The sequence below is a fragment of the Salvia splendens genome, chromosome 1 (genome assembly GCF_004379255.2).
Source record: "Salvia splendens isolate huo1 chromosome 1, SspV2, whole genome shotgun sequence".
In the NCBI taxonomy this organism is placed as follows: domain Eukaryota; kingdom Viridiplantae; phylum Streptophyta; class Magnoliopsida; order Lamiales; family Lamiaceae; genus Salvia; species Salvia splendens.
Genome location: NC_056032.1, coordinates 35212458 through 35230094, shown reverse-complemented (window position 1 = coordinate 35230094; position 17637 = coordinate 35212458). Strand labels below are relative to the sequence as shown.

The following is a 17637-nucleotide window of genomic DNA, read 5'->3' as shown; positions in this document are numbered from 1 at the left end:
ATCAATCTTGACACCAGTAATTGTGTAAGCAACTTGGGTGTTCATGTGGTCAAAATAGAAGGTAATAAAATTATTGAGATAAATGAAGTATACATGGATATCCTATTCAAGTAGACGGCAAATTCAACAAACAGGAGCACTTGAGCTTACGCTTACAAACTTAAACCTCCAAGACGTATGAAAATAAGGGAAAGACAATAAAATGATATCCTTTTGTCTCTAAACCAACCTCGCGGACAACTTGCTGTCGAACAAATTTGTGGTATTCTCGGCCCCGATAGCACTGACCAGATAAAACGCGAAACTGCAGAAAAACCATAATGAAAAAGTGGAACTATTTTAATCTCCGAAAGTACAATACAACAATATAAGAATACTCCAACAAGAAATAAAATGGAAAAAAATTGTAGGTTTTAGTTTTCAATGCATACTAAGAGCTAAATGTTTTAACTATATTCTAAAAAATTTATATCAAATGGTACTAAAACATTTTGGCCAACCTATTATCTGCAATAAAAGCAGAGTGCAGTACATGATGAGACAAACAAACAACGGCAAAGACTCACAAACTTACCTGCCAATTTCCATCTCCTTGATTTGTTCTCAATCAAGTCATACAACAATAATCTGAAATGAAGCAGATCAACTATCCCAAATGAGTTGAACCAATTCACTAACAATGAAATACTGGGGAAGAATATCAAATGCAATCAAAACTCAGAGCAGAATATTAAGTATCATCAATGGTATACCATCCTCTATTGCTAGAGGCTGATTTGAAGTTCCAAGCTTCCTTATAGGCATTACAACCAGTCCGTTAACTATTATTCACTTGGCTACACCAATAAAGCTTATGACATCCGAAAATATTTGGCTTCTACCATTGAGCATAAGAGGTTTAAGCTCATAAATTATTGAATATTTGATCCAAGTGTAAAACTAATGTCAGGTGAAGAGAGTTAACGAAGATGGTGGCATTGACAAAGACAAATTCCAAGCATGGATGCATTAAAGAAATCCTTAGACAGAAACTGGAAAGAAACAAATCAGAATAACCGTTATACATCTGATTCGCTTATTCCAATCTTACACTACACAAACAACATAATAAGACCAAAAGTATCTATCCAATAGCCTTTGATGGTCATAAGTTGCTTCATCTACTGAAGGTATGTCCCCGTTAATCCTCGGAACATGCAGCCAGTGGTACCAACATAAAACTTAAATATCCTTCAAATGATCATTCCAAAAGTAAATCTTAATCAAGTTGAGCATACAAAATCATGTCCTATTTATAAGTTGAACTGCTTCAATTTGTCAGAAGTTTGGTTAATCGGGAGTATATAACTTTGCCAATAAACAGATTCAGGGATGTAAGGACAAGGTGAAAAGGGCATATCAGAGCTAAATTTATCAGAAGAGAAGCATTAAGGAAATAAACTAACATGAGGAAATCAATATCTTGATGTTTGACAAGGCATCTCATGGGTGTGAAAATATATGTTAGTGAACTATGTACAGTGCAATGACTTCCAAGTGAGTTAAATTCTATAAAGTTCATGGCGTTAATGCTTTCAGGAACAGGAATCATTTGGTATAACCTCTTCTCAACTTCTCCATCAAGTTCAGACTCGTCTGTTGTGTCCAGAGTACAGGAGTAGTCATCTCCCTCACATGATCTATCTCCAGGCTAAATCATGGGCTCCCTGAATCACCACTCTCATATGCGCTACCCCCTCAGCTTCACTTTTTATAGATTTCTTGGAAATTTAATTGAAGTAGGTTCTAGAGAAGATAAACAGGAAAAGAAGCACGCACCTGCGTAATACTTATTTGAAGAAGAATGCCAATCTGAGGCGACAAAGGAATCTTGCAAGTATTCCTCCCCAGAATGTGATCATTGGGGATGTTCTTGAATTGAAAATTGTGACTTCTTGTAGAAGAGCATGTGCAACAACCTCATCGTTGTCAGTTTAGACGCATTGCTCATCTCTAATGTATTGTTCATCGATCATCTCTAATGTATTGTTCGTGGCAAATCTTCACATCATGTTGGGTGCTGTCTCCATAGTAACTGTTAGTGAAAATTCTGTCAATGTTAATAATACCCCATGGAGCAGAATCAGGATCTGGTTCATGCATCGCTTCTTCTGGTGAATACTCACAGAAACAAACAGGCATTCATCCAATAACAGCTGCTACAGTGCCTAGCTAGTCAGATTGTGTATACTTCCAGCTAACCACATCATGCACATTCTTTCAACTACATACCCAATAAGATACACTTTCTTGAAAAGTCCTATGGCTACATATTTATAAACAGTATAACCCAAGATTACTATCTACGCTTTTAATCATCTGATACACTGACAAAATTCCCCTAACTTTACGTGCAAAAGAGCTCCACGGATTATTCTTGAGAAATCGACACTATGGCTCTATCGATGAGAAATCTAAGTAACTTCTACCAAACTATCAAAACAACTGTATTAGTTTATTGATCATATCCAAAAGCAATACAACAAATGAAAGTCTGTAAGTTTTGACTTTCCTTTTGGATTTACTTCTACAAACCTGTTTCCATAAGGCATTAGTAATTCTCAAGACCTAAAAGAACATGATTGTCGTATTCCGTTGGTCACTAAGAGTAGTTTTTGTTGTTAATTTCGATGCAAAGTAGAGCCCTCAACACTGGAGTATCAAAAAACTCTTAAATCTTTTTTCCAAATAAAATTCGATTAGAAGTTCACCACAATATATTCACAAATTCCATTATTCGCAAATTTCGATGCAGAAACATATGCATCCCAACACAACAGAAAAGAAAACTTGGACTAAAAGTAATTCCAAATCGCAGTTGCAATCCAATAGGAACCAAAGCGAATTCAGAACTCACCTTGGTTATAAATATAATACCTGTGAGTGCAGGAATACTAATGTATTTGCGACAATGAATGAGTAAAATGTTTAGTGAGAGAAGGGAAAGGACAATTCGGTTGGTAAAGATGAACAATTTGCCTTTGGAAACGCTTTATGAATTATGGCGTGATAAAATCATACCAATTTTATTCATCTATATGAATTTTCCGTAGTTAAGTCCGCAACCCTTTATTTACAGTATGTACTCCCTCTATCCACTACAAGTGAGACGTTTTTTTGTCGTTATTTTGCGAAGATGATAATAACTAGTATATTCATTATTATCTTCCTTACTTTACTTTATCTCTACTCTAACTATTTATTATCATTTTTGCAAAACAACTCCGATTTGAAGCGCCTCACTTGTAGCGGGACGGAGGGAATACATTCTGTTTAAATACTTTTATTTAATAATACTACCTCTATATTTGAAAAACATAAACTTTTAAAATGGTATTTGTTTTAATGTATACTGATAAAGTAAGATAGAAGAATTAGTAGAGTAAGAGAAAGGAAAAGAAAAATATGTAAAATAAGAAAGAGTAAAGTAATAGAAGTATGGTTATTGGATTAAGGGATTTACGTTCTAAAATAGACGATCCAAAATAAAAATAGTTTCTATTTTTGAAGGAAGGAGATAATCAATTCAAATCATATAATTACTCCTTTTCCATGAACTAATACCTCATTTTACTATTTCAAGATTTCCATGATTTAAGATTTTATTCTTTTTTTACACTGTTAAATCGTTACATATTTACCTTCATATTTTCTTAGTATATAATTATTGAATCTTAGCCTAATTTTGATTTTTTTCCATAAACTTTAAAAATGTCTAAAATATCACAAACTTTACCTTCTATATGGTATATTATTTTATCTCTCCACTTAACTCTCTAAACATCATTTAATTCTTGTGATCAAAAGAAATGTTTCAATTATAACGGGACGAAGGAAGTAATTTTTAACATTTCGGGGCACCAATACTGAAAAGAGACGTGTTTAAAATGCATTATCAATAGTGAGGAATGCTGAGGCCATCCGCATTCATGTCTCTTATCCGTCTGTTAATCGTCTCATCTCTTCATTATTCATGGGTCCCACTGTACTTTTCACCCCATCTCTTAACTAAGAGACAGCACCTGCATCCCTCCGTCTCTTAACCATCTCATCCCTTAACTATTTATTCAATTTCATTTTTTATTTTTATTTCCAACAAATTCAATTATTAAAAACACACTTCATTAAATATAATAAAATTACAATTTAAAATCCTAAAAAACAAAAAAAAACACATAATTAAAATCTAAAAAAATAAAGAAAAAAGACATAACTTAAAATACTAGAAATTAAAAATTACACACTTAAAAACTACTCCGCCGGCGAATCATCCCCGGAAGGTGGTGGAGGTGCACTGAAGCCACCTGGAGGCGGAATACCAAGTTGTCTTGCCATAAACCCAATTCCGGCAAGGTAGGCTTAGTATTGGGGAGGCGTCATGCGGGAAGTATCCGCCATTGTGGCGGTCATGTACATGGACATTAGGGAGTTCGAGGGTGCTCCCGAGCCCGAGCCCGCCTGGCTTGATTCGGCTCGGCCCCTCCTCCCTCTAGCCGCCTTCGCCGCATTTCTCCCTTGCGGCCGACGGCGCCCACGGGAGGACCCCCCGGCATCGTCTGCCGTGCCCTCAACCTTCTGCGAGGCAAACTCTTGTGCGGCGCTGCCCGAACCGCCCTCACTAGACGAGTATTGGCCACCCGTCGTGTGCTTCGTGCACTTCGAGGTTGAGCCCGAGCTGGACCGGACACCGCCGACCCTCCTTTCCTCGACTTTGACGACCTCCCAAACATCGACATATTTAAATTGTTTGGCGGTGTCGTCGTAGTAGACTCGCTCCACTTTGATAATGAGCCGCTTCACTCTTGTAGATGGCGCAGAATTTTTTGACCTCTCTGTCAACTCGGCCAAAGTGAGCGCGGAGCATTTTATATATGCGGCGGCGGCGGCGGGACCCCTTCGGCTTAATCTCGTGGTAGGCCTCAGTGACCTTTTCCCAGAAGCACTTCCGGGGTTGTTGATTCCCGACGATGTAATCGTACGAGACGTTGATCCAGGCGTTGTACACCGCCAGCGTTTCTTTGGGGCTGTACGGATGCCGGCCTAGATCCTCCTCCTCCTCGTCCGCCTTCGCCCTGGAGCTTCCACCGCCTCGGACTCCTCCCCTGCCTCGGCCTCCTCCACCGCCTCGGCTTCCTCCTCCGCCTCGGCCTTCTTCCGGAGTGGGTTCAACGGAATAATCCTCCCGAATCTAGGATAATCCCTGCGAATACCTCAGGGCGGAGGGACGGGCGTATGCATCCACATCAAAATGGGGTGGTTGGTACCCCCCGGCGTCGACGAACCAGATCCACCACCAAGGACATTTTACATGCCCCCCAGTCGCCGAACGCGTTGATGTCGAACCCGGTTGAGCCGCCACCGCTAGAGTTTCCGTCGCCGGACATTTTGTGATGAGAGGTTAGATGAAAATTGGAGAGGAAATGGAAATGATTTGGGAAGAATAGATGTGTATTTGTGTGTGAAATGAGGATGAATTAGGAGTATTTATAGAGTAAAAAAAATAAAAAATAAATAAAAAAGAGGAAAAAACGGTAATATAACGGTAATATTACCGCTTTTCATTTTTTATTTTATTTTTTAAATTCGAATTTTTTTAAAAAAAATGATTTATTGAGTCAGCGTGACGATGCCCACTCGCGGGCGGCGAGTGGGCGTCACGCATGGCCCCGGAGCGCGCCACGTCGCCTCGGCGCGTGGCGAGACGTCTCGCCATTCGTCACGGCGGGACAGAATGCGGAGCGGGCTGGGGACGAGACGAGGCGCTGCAACGCGTCACGCCGCCGTCTCGTACCTTAGTGACGGAATACGGGCCACCCGCATAACGCGTTGCGGGTGGCCTAACAACTCACAAAACAGATCTTCGAGCTAATTTACCTTTCCCTAGGACCTGTATAATTCCTATTCGATCTTCACAAATAGCCACAAAAATTTGATGTTGAAATGCGGAAATCAATAGAGAATGTCTTAAACACGCCAAATTAACCCTCCATATAAAACACCGCTAGAGTTGAAAAACGCACAAAACGGGAAATTAGGCGTGAAGACGATGTTAAGAGGAAAGTGCACAGTTAGAGAGAGATGTGTGAATGATACAGGAACAACGCAACTCGACATCCAATGGCCATCACTGATCATCAACAGGAGGACACCATCGACACTTGTGAGCTTCAAGAAGGACTTCAACCCATCGCTGGAAAGAAGAGCAAGGGTCGACCGAAGAGGAAGACTCGGCCACCCAATCGCCTCATCGATTGTGTGCCGAAATGATATAGCTTGATAGTTATTGTATTTGAATATTATGTTTCTTTATTTTCGTGTTTAATACGTTGTCAGTGTCGGGCGTATCTATAAGCCCCATCTCAGGTTTTCTTTGTGGTTCTTTCTCGGGAGGTAGGAGGTCGAACACCCTAGGGTCCTAGAATATAAAAAGGGAGAGTTGTCAACATATGCTTTAATGAGTGATAAGTTTATTTCCCAATCCCACGTCTCTTGCAAAAAGCTTTACATAACTGCCTTAAACTGTCCGACGAGAACCTCTCTCGTGTGCAGAAACCACCGATCGCCGAGCTCTCCGCCGCCGGTCATCCATTCTAATATGCTATAGTACATCATCTGGCGCTTTCATTGCTGAACTCATGTCCAACATCGAACAACAAAGTTCTCACTGGGGCATCCCCCTGATTTCAATCCATCCGACTCTTTAGTGGGTACATCGCGGCGGCACTCGGGTGTGTTAGAAAATACAATGCGGAAAATAAAAGACTATTGCAGAAAGTAAAAGAGGGGGAGAACTTCAAAGACTACATTGTGAATTACTTGAATTGCTGCAATGAATTGATTATCTCAATGGTTACACAACCTTTTATAGCTCTAATTCTAGCTATACATGGAAAATGTATTCTAATTATACTAATATCCTTTGTATTTGATTTTCCATAATCTTTAATTGCTTTCCTTCTTTATTCTTGCCATAACTTCATCCCTTGTCTTCTTGTTCTCCAATTAATTGATTTCCTTATTCCAACACTCCCCATCAAGTTAAGTATCGAGTTTTTCGACAATTAACTTGCACGATCTTTAGTTTGATAAATAGTTTATACTCGTATTTAAGAGTTCTTCAATTTCCATTGACAGTTTATGCTCGTATCATAGAGCTTCTTCAATTCATCATTGATAATTTATACTCGTATCAAAGAGTTATTGAAAGTTTAGACTCGTTTCAAGGAGTTCTTCAATTTTTCTTCATTGAAAGTTTAGGCTCTTATCAAGGAGCTCTTCAATTTTTGTTGACGGTTTTAACTTGTGTCAAGGAGCTTCAATTTTTGGTTGACAGATTTAACTCGTGTCAAGGAGTCATCTTAGATAGTTTTAGCTCTTATCCAGGAGCCATTTCATTTTTTTCTGACTGACAGTTTTTACTCGTGTCAAGGAGCTCATCCAGACAGTTTTGACTCTTGTCGAGGAGCTTATTCAGACAGTTTTGACTCTTGTCGAGGAGCTCATTCTGACAGTTTTGACTCTTGTCGAGGAGCTCATTCTGACAGTTTGACTCTTGTCGAGGAGCTAATTTAGACAGTTTTTGCTCGTATCTAGGAGCCATCTTAAGACCATTCTCTGTCCATTATAACTCAAACTATGAGCCCATTATTTTCATTTTATTTTTTTTCTTCTTGAGCCTAATAACCATTGGGCCCAAATTTATTTCTCTCAAAATGAAGACGTGAAACCATCAGTCTCCTTTAGCATTGTGCTCCGGTCACCGCGCCTCCTTCGCAGTTGCTTTCTTCTCCGGTTAACTGGCTGCACGCACCACTATGGCCGGCAGAATTGGAGACGAATCTTCCGGTAGTGTACTTTCTCTCCCCCTCTACTGGATAATTCTTCGACTGCTTCGACTCATTTCCTGGTTGTTCTCTTCTACAGCTAACTGATTATCCACCATCGTTGGTCCTCAACTTTCCGGTGGCAGTCTCTACCCTTCATTCTATGTGGCTATCTTCTCGGCATCCTTCAAGGCACCCATTTTTGGCCTCCATCATCGGTCTTTTTGCGTCATACTATTGACGCTCCATCGGTGTGTGGGTTGCGGCTTTGTAGCTTTCTCGCCTTTTCATCATCTTTGGCCTTCACGACCATTATAGATTTGGAGAGGAGTTGTTCGGTCGCATTCTTCCTCTCCCCCTCGGCCGGACAAACCGTGAACTTCTTCTTATCTTGACATCAGCCTTCTTCTCCGGGCGTGATTTCTCGAGGTTGGTCACTGGCCTTTCATCTTTAAAACTTTCTGTAAGGGACTCTTCGGATTCTCCATCTGCCATATTCTTAGACAGAAAAAATGGCCGAAAATCTGTTTCATGTTCCCGCATACAAGCAGCCACCATTTTCCGAAGCTCTTGGTAGTTATAAGGAGAAGAGCCTCTAGATTGGAGGGCCAACTGATTCTCAACAACTCGGTAGAGACAATGCCCATCTGACTTTATTTCATTGATGGTAAATCCAAGAGGCTCGAGCTTTTTCTCTAACTTCTCATCTTCAATCATTCGATCACTCACAATTTGGCTCTGCTCCTCTTGTATTCTTTGCTCCCTGGTTGCATCCTGTTCGGCTCTTTTCTTATGCTTTTTGGCACTCTTACTGAGTTTTGGCTGCTCAGCTTTATTTGTGATTGAAACCCCAGCAATAGCCTTCAACACCAAGTCATCAAGCTTTCCTTTTTTACTGCTGCTACTGCTATTAAAGCCTAAAGAAGCCAGTTCATCGGCATGTCTTTCTTTAAGCTTTGTTGAGAGTCTAGCTATCTTTTCATCAACTTGTTTCTTCTTAGTTTTTTGCTCAGCCTTGCTACCTTTAGCAGCCGCCTTTTTCATTGCAACTTCCTTGTTTTGCAGATCAGTAGTCTCTTTCCTATGTCTCGAAGCACCTCTTCAAGTGTTTCTTGAACAAAAATATGGGGCGGAGAACTTTGTAAATTATGGGAATGTAACATTAATTCCTTCACAAAGCAGAATAGCCTATTGATATTTGGTGCAACCCTTTTTCTTTTTTGGGATTTTTTGGGTACAAGAATCCGATTGAACCGTTCCTTTTTTTTTAACAAACTAACGACGGATCGTTAGCTGCTCTGATACCATGTTAGAAAATACAATGCGGAAAATAAAAGACTATTGCAGAAAGTAAAATACGGGAGAACTTCAAAGACTACATTGTGAATGACTTGAATTGATTATCTCAATGGTTACACAACCTTTTATAGGCTCTAATTCTAGGTATACATGGAAAATATATTCTAATTATAATAATATCCTTTGTATTTGATTTTCCATAATCTTTAATTGATTTCCTTCTTGTTCTCCAATTAATTGATTTCCTTATTCCAACAGGGAGTGGGTCGCAAGGAGACTGCAGGTCCTTCTCGCATTCATGATATACCCGATGGTAATGAGTCACCAGAACTTCGCAACGTCCAAACTATGGATCCCGTCAATGCAAAACTGGACAGGTTGTTATGCGGTTTCTCTCATTTGGATTCTCGTCTTGACGCTACTGAAAGACGTATCTCCAATTTGAATCAACCGCAAAAACCTGAACCTGAGAGATTTAGGAATAAGTGGTTAATTTCGCTGACATTTCGAAATTTAGGATTCATTTTGCTGACCTTTCGTAATTTGGGATAGTAGCATGCATATTTTTCAGAATAAGGGATTTCTGATTTTTTCTCCTTTTCTATTCTTTTTTAATATTATTTTCCTCCAACCATTTATCAATTGCCTAAATCACATTTTCCAAGCCTGCTTCTCCTCTCCCCTCCACGGCGCCTCTGCTCTTTACCGCCTTCTTTGCCTCTTTTCCCTACTCCAGACCTGTCTCCACCCTCCTTCACGGCGCCTCCGCCTCCGTCTCTCCAACTCAAAACAGTCGTGATTCTATAAGGATGGTATATGGTGATTGCTAATTGTCTTGAATAAAATTATTATTCAAAGGGACTAAAGTTCACGTACAGAGATGTACTCCATGTACAGACATATGTAAGTAATCAATTTTAAAATATTATAAATATTATTATATAGGAGAAAGATAAAAAAATGCTGGACAAATCGTTGTAGAGACGGCGCTGATTTTGTAGAAATTAGGTAAAATGTTTGAGGGTGGTGATTTAGGTAATTGATAAATGGTTGGAGGGAAATAATATTAAAAAGAATAGAAAAAAGAGAAAAAATCAGAAATCTCGTATTCTGAAAAATACGCATGCCACGATCCCAAATTACGAAAGGTCAGCAAAATTAATCCTAAATTTCGAAAGGTCAGCGAATTAACCCCTTATTCCGAAATCTCTCTGAACGGGGAGAATCCCCATTATGATGTTAAGTATGATGAGGGTGATTTCGATCACCACCCTCGCAATGGGTCGTATCCTCACAATGGGTCGTACACTCCTACTTGCACGGCGATCCCTATCGTAATCATCGATCAGGGTATCCCACTCGTTTTTCAGAAAATCCATTGCCCCGCCCTCCGCACGACCCTGGTTACTGCTCCAGCACTCGTTTCCGGTAATAGAGACAGTCGCGTTCACATTACAATCATGTGGGTCAGTTACCAGATTCATCGGCAGATCAATTTCGCACACGATCAGTGTGGGAACCGCCTAATAACCGCTATCCACAGTCCTGTACGTGGGAAACTTCTCAGCCCCAACCGCATTCATGTTGGAATCCTCCTATGAGCAGACATTAGAACGGATTTTCACACTCTGATTACTCACCGAGGGTCAAGATGGACCCACCGCACTTTGATGGGTCTGACGTATCCAATTGGATTTCGCGAGTGCAATATTATTTCGATCATATTATGAAGCCTGAGGAGCACCGATTGTACTACACAGTCATGCTTTTCGATCCCCCAGTCGATGATTGGATCTTCAGTTATCGTGCTAACACACAATTTGTGACTTGGACGAATTTCTTGGAGGATGTTCAGCACAGGTTTGATCTGCAATGCTATGAAAATTACATTGGTCTTATTTCCAAATTATGTCAAACAGGATCCGTATCAGACTATCAATTGGCCTTTGAGAAGATGATGAACAAAATATCAAGAGTTCCGGAATCCACACTCTTGTCTATTTATATTACGGGTTTGAAACAACCAATTCAGCGATAGGTGAAGCTCCATAGACCGACGACATTGGCATCAGCTTTTGCTTTATCGCAGGAACTAGCAGCTAGTCACGTGGAGTCTATCCCACCTACTTCTGGTTTTCACAAACGTACGTGGCACTCTAGGGACTCGCGGGGTCAATCGCATCTTCCCTGACCATCGGTCAATCCGGACAAACAGTCAGCTTCAACAAATATGATAGAACACACTTCTTCTATAAGACCTCGGGATTTCTCTAAGTTGCATGTAGTGTGTGTGTCCAACACAGAAAAGGCTGAGCACTCTAAACGAGGCCAACGCTGGTATTGGAACGAGAAGTGGGCACTGGGTCATGTGTGTAAACAGAACTTTCTTGCTTTTATGGGTATCGACGAAGATGAGGAGCCGGAGGTGGAACATGATGAGGATCTAGTCACCACAGATTTATCTCATTTGCAATCACGTGATGGAAGGAAGCGTGCTAAATCCTTGAGCATCATCGGCACAATTGGTTCTATGGAAGTCAGTGTCTTGATTGATACAAGGGCTTCCCACGACTTCTTTCATCCACGAATCCCCGAAAAATTGCAATTACCTCTATCCCCTATTAAACCGTTTTGTGTGTATGTTGGAAGCGGCGAATATTTATTATGCACACATGTTTCTAAACGGATAACTTTGGTGATGCAAAACACTACTTTCGTCTTGGATTTACATGTTCTTGCAGCTTATGGTCCGGATATAATATTGGGGATGGAATGGTTAGAATCGCTGGGTAAGGTCACACATGATTACCCTGAGCGAACGATGGAATTCATTAAAGATGACAGTCCTGTTTTATTACAAGGTATTACTCCGAATCCACGTCAGATTTCTGTTTGTATGCTTTCAGTTATGTTAGCCCGTACTACAGAACACGACCTTTACGAGCTGATCGTCGTCGAACCCACGGGCCAGATTCTGCCTGATGGACAACCTATGTCTCTACCGGTAGACTTGCTTGATATCATCATGCACCGTTGAAGCAACAAATACAGGTCTGTTCTATGCCTTTCGAAATGCCCCCGCATCGTCCATTTGATCACAAGATCCACTTGCTTCCACATTCTCGTCCAGCGAATGTCAGACCTTATCGGTATCCTTATTTCCAAAAAAATGAAATTGAAAGGAAAGTCCGCAAAATGCTTGATCAGGGCATCATTCAGCGCAGTCAGAGCCCGTTCTCTTCTCCGGTGCTTCTCATTCGCAAAAAAATGGGTCGTTTCGGTTTTGCATTGATTATCGCACTCTTAACACAACTACGGTCCCTGATCATTTTCCGTTCCCCACGACAGATGAACTTTTTGATGAGCTAGGGTCTGCCAAATATTTCACAAAGCAAGATTTGCGTTTGGGCTATCATCAAATTCGAATGCATGAGGAGGATGTGTTTAAGATAGCATTTTAGACTCACGATGGCCACTTTGAGTTTTTAGTCATGCCTTTTGGCTTGACGAACGCTCCATCCACATTCCAGGCAGCCATGAACACAATTTTTCAACCATTGCTTCGAAAGTCGGTCATTGTATTTTCGATGACATATTGATTTACAACTCTACCTTGGCACTTCACGCTACTCACCTTGCGGAGGTACTTTCTATCTTGGATGATAATCAATTTTTTGTTAAGCTTTCGAAGTGTTCATTTTGTAGTTATACGTTGGAATATTTGGGTCTCATCATTACCGATGGTCAGCTTAAAGCGGATTCTTGCAAAATTGATATCATGGTTATGTGGCCTGTACCCTCGACAATTAAGCAGATTAGGGGTTTCTTGGGCTTCACGGGTTATTATCGGTGTTTAATCGCCAATTATGCCATTATTGCGGCGCCTCTAACGAATTTACTTAAGAAAGATTCGTTTAGTTGGTCTTCTTCCTCGGAGAAGTTTCACAGATCTCAAAAGTGCCATGACATCAGCTTCAATCCTCCATCTACCGGATTTCTCTCGCCAATTTTGTATGGAGACCGATGCTTGTGACTTTGGAGTGGGCGCAGTTTTGCTGCAGGATAATCGTCCCTTAGTTTTTTTAAGCAAAAAACTAGGCCCTCGTCGCTAGAGGTGAGCATTCGGGTTTCAGTTTGATTTTTTACCCAAACCGAACTGAACCCGAAAAATCGAATTTAGGTGATAATTGAAACCGAACTGAAAAACTGAAAATTCAAAAACCAAACTATTAAAACCGAATCAAACCAAAAAACCGAAATTATATAAAATTTCAAAAAACTAAAAACCCTAAAACTGAAAAACTAAAAAACTGGAAAAAAAAAAGAAATCATAAAACCATAACATGATTAACATCCATCAACCAACAAAAATCAATATTTATTCTACAACATCAATATCGACCAAAATAAAGTTTCATACGAGTACATAATTAGGCCACGACATGATCAACTAATAGAGATTTCAGATTTCACCACAAATGTTCACTCTTCAATATCTTCAAGTCTCAAATACATTGTTCTATCTTTTCATCATATTTTGTTGGGCAAGTTCCTTTCTAGATGGAAAAGTGTTGAAAACACTCCCCTTCATCAAACTTAAGCTTCATCTTGCTCAAATTTCCAAGTACCAAGGACATCTCCAACTATTTCACTTTCATATTATTCAACAACTACAAGAAGAAAGATTAAGAAAATTAGAACATTGAATTGTAAATTACTAAAAATGCTAATGAAAAGTAGTCAGGGAAAATTCTCAATTCCATCATATGTCCATATGAATTCAGTATATTGGAGAAAATTACCCTCAATTATTGAAAATTACAACACTCAATTAGTCAATTTCACCATCTAAAAATATACTTGCAAACGCTCAATATCAAAAAAGTTTTAAATCTAGGCATGGACATCTTACACATTAATGCCTAAACAAAATTCTGAATTACAACACTTAATATAAAAAACTATAACATATTGAATAGGAATCACATATATGAGTTTGAATTTGTACCTTCTTGGAAGCGGTGTGGATGGCTGAAGGGCTGAGGCAACTGTTGGATGGCTGGAGATGACGGGTGGTCGGGTGGAGGGGCGACGGTGTGGAGACTGGAGGCGACGGGCTGGAGCACAGCTGTAGGGCAGAGACGACAGGCTAGAGGCGACGACCTGGACTGGTAAAGAGATAGCCTTCGATTTGGACTTTGGAGGTGGAGAGTTTTAGGGTTAGAGTGTGAAGATATAGATGGAGGCGGAAGGGATTTCATTCTATTAGGGTTAGAATTTTAAGTATTTATATATCCATATATATATATATATATATATATATATGGATGTATTCATTTCCTTTTTGCATCTTTTGTTCTATTGTTCTTCTTAATCTCGGCCATTCAATTTCAAGACCCGATGGTTGATTTTGATGCCACTTGTAATTAGTTTAATTATTAAAAAAACTGAAAAGGGCAAGAATGGAAGATCAATTTCACGCCAGTTATTCCCTTCCCATATTTTACGCTCTATTTTTCTGCTCAACTCTCCAACGCCGTCTCAACACTATTCCTCCTCCCCTCTTGCACAAATCCTTCCGTGATAATTTGATTTTCAACATTTGAAAAATTCCATGTCTCCGCAACCTCTCCCAACGTTTCTCATCTCAATTCATGGCCACCTCACCATTCCTCCCCCTTTCTCTCATCTCAATTTCCCCGTTTTCTCATCATTGTTTGCGCTTCCGCGTTTCAATCTACAGACCTAATCAATCATGGGCCAGCAGCAATTGATCTACAGCTTCGTCGCTAGAGGCACCACCATTTTGGCTGAGTACACTGAATTCAATGGAATTTTACCACCGTCGCTTCCCAGTGTCTGCAGAGGCTCCCCTCTTCCAGTAACAAATTCACTTACAACCGCGATGGCCGTAGCTTCAATTACCACGTCGAAAAGGGATTCAGTACGCTCTTTTCCTCTTAATTATTTCGATTTCTCATTTTCACATTGGGGGTTCATTTTCCCTCTAACTGTTTGTTTAATTGTTAACATGTTCATGCGGTCCTGTTTCTGATGAAATTAGAATGACAAGGAGTTGTCTAGTGCGAATCATCACGTTCTTCAATCTTCATATTGTTGAAAAACTGAATGGTGATTGTATTGCTGATTCGATGAGGATCTACCTCGATTAAGATGTACTCCCTCTGCCCCATTATTTGTGACACACTATATTACTATTTGAATTTGTGAGAGTGATCAAAGGGTCTTAATACATTAGATCTTCTTGGTGTATGTACTGTATAATGTACATATTATATTATATAATGGTTGTTTTAGGTTCTGTAATGCATGATTTGTGACCTGTAATGTACATTTTTACTGACCAGTTTAATTTAAATTTGGCCGTGTTTGATAGATCGGCATACGTTTCTTGTTTTTCCTAAGGGTTTAACAATCCTTGGGGGTAGGGTGTAGTATGTACTAAGTCTTCAAGCCGTCGTCAAAGTACACGAGTTTCAGTCATTCATCTAGGGTTTAGAAATCATATCGGCTAGGTTGTAGTTTTTTACTGATACACATAATGTATATATTATATCATATAATGGTTGTTTTAGGTTCTATAACGCATGATTTGTGATCTGTAATGTACATTTTTACTGACCAGTTTAATTTAAGTTTGGCCGTGTTTGATTGTTCGGCGCACGTTTCTTGTTTCCCAAAAGGTTTAGCAATCCTTGGGGCTAGGGTGTAGTATGTACGAAGTATCAAAATCATTACCAGAGTCCACACGTTTCAGTCATTCAACTATGGTTTAGAAAGCTTATCGGCTAGGTAATAGTTTTTAATTGACACACATCATGTACATATTACATTGTATAATGGTTGTTGTAGGTTCTATAGTGCATGATTTGTGACCTGTAATGTACATTTTTACTGATCAGTTTAATTTAAATTTGGCCGTTTTTGATAGATCGGTGTACGTTTCTTGTTTTCCCCAGGGGTTTAATAATCCTTGGGGGTGGGGTGTAGTATGTAGTAAGTCTTCAAACCGTCGTCAAAGTACATGAGTTTCACTCATTCATCAAGGGTTTAGAAATCATATCGACTAGGTAGTAGTTTTTAACTGACACACATAATGTACATATTACATTATATAATGGTTGTTTTAGGTTCTATAATGCATGATTTGTGACCTGTAATGTACATTTTTACTGACTAGTTTAATTTAAGTTTGGCCGTGTTTGATTGTTCAGCGCACGTTTCTTGTTTTCCCAAAGGGTTTAGCAATCCTTGGGGCTAGGGTGTAGTATGTAGTAAGTAATAATATCATCGTCAAAGTACACGAGTTTCAGTCATTCAGCTATGGTTTACAAATCATATCGGCTAGGTAGTAGTTTTTAACTGATACACATAATGTACATATAATATTCTGTAATGGTTATTTTAGCTTCTATAATGCACGAATTGTGATCTGTAATGTAAATGTTTACTGATAAGTTTAATTTAAGTTTGGCCATGCTACTAGGCCTCTTAGACGGTGTAAGGCGTGCGATAAGATGGGCCATCACGACTCTAGAAATGCTTAAAGAGATGGCGATGGAGAAAGAGACGCGGAGGGGCAAGGGGCCAGCTTGATGTATTTTGTTCCACACATCATTATTGGTTTTGTTTTCGGATTAGTCTTGTGCTTCACTTGGTTATATTAGTATTAATAGTATTCCCACTGTCAATATTTAATACATATTATTATTGAATTATTAATCTGTTTTCGTTCATTATCGTTAATGAAGTTGTACATTATTGGATACTAGCACTTCACTTACTCTACATAGTTGTTCCATTACATTTCATTATTGGACACAGTATGTACATTATATATAGCATTACGAAACTGATAATGTACATTGTTGGCCTTGAAGTTTACCATTATTATCCAAACGCACTTAATGGAGTGTACATAATATTTTTGCATTAGTAATCAGCTCTCATTCATTATCGTTAATGAAGTTTTACATTATTGGATATTAACACTTCACTCACTCTACAAGGTTATTCCATTACAGTTCATTATTAGACAGATTAGGTACATTATACATTGCATTACGAAACTGATAATGTACATTGTTAGCCTTGAAGGTATTCATTATTATGCACACGCACTCAATGGAATGTACAATAATAATATACTACAGTTTAGAAACTCAGACGGGGTTCGTCGACAATAGAGATGGTTGACCTTTCTCCCCCTGGATTTCTTCTGATCACCCTGTTCTGGAGCCGTGCTTTGGCCTGCCTCGGCCAATCGTTCCCTAAATTTTTGTGCTAGGGCTACTGGAATAACATCATCGACTGCTTTGTCGATTTCCAGTCGTAGATATGGAATCATCAAAATAAAACATCAGACTTTTATTATTACAAAACACAATAATGCATAATATATGCTATATAATGCATACCACTGGTTACAGAATGCACAGATTCTTTAAAATAATGT

At 39.4% G+C, this 17637-nt stretch overlaps 1 protein-coding gene and 2 long non-coding RNA genes across 3 annotated transcripts; all 3 read right to left on the bottom strand.

Annotated features, from left to right (window-relative positions):
• Positions 1-40: 40 nt before the first annotated feature.
• Positions 41-3050, bottom strand: LOC121748266. Its single transcript, XR_006039424.1, has 4 exons — positions 2897-3050; positions 1819-2074; positions 575-627; positions 41-304 (listed from the first exon to the last, which is right to left on the bottom strand). It is a non-coding gene; the product is annotated as an uncharacterized LOC121748266 (long non-coding RNA).
• Positions 3051-8174: 5124 nt separating this feature from the next.
• Positions 8175-10645, bottom strand: LOC121779809 (OVARIAN TUMOR DOMAIN-containing deubiquitinating enzyme 5-like). Its single transcript, XM_042177284.1, has 2 exons — positions 10354-10645; positions 8175-8959 (listed from the first exon to the last, which is right to left on the bottom strand). The coding sequence occupies exons 1-2, from the start codon at positions 10643-10645 to the stop codon at positions 8175-8177; spliced, it is 1077 nt and encodes a 358-aa protein (XP_042033218.1).
• Positions 10646-13508: 2863 nt separating this feature from the next.
• LOC121802791 lies at positions 13509-14422 on the bottom strand. Its single transcript, XR_006050847.1, has 2 exons — positions 14170-14422; positions 13509-13831 (listed from the first exon to the last, which is right to left on the bottom strand). It is a non-coding gene; the product is annotated as an uncharacterized LOC121802791 (long non-coding RNA).
• Between the last annotated feature and the right edge of the window lie 3215 nt (positions 14423-17637).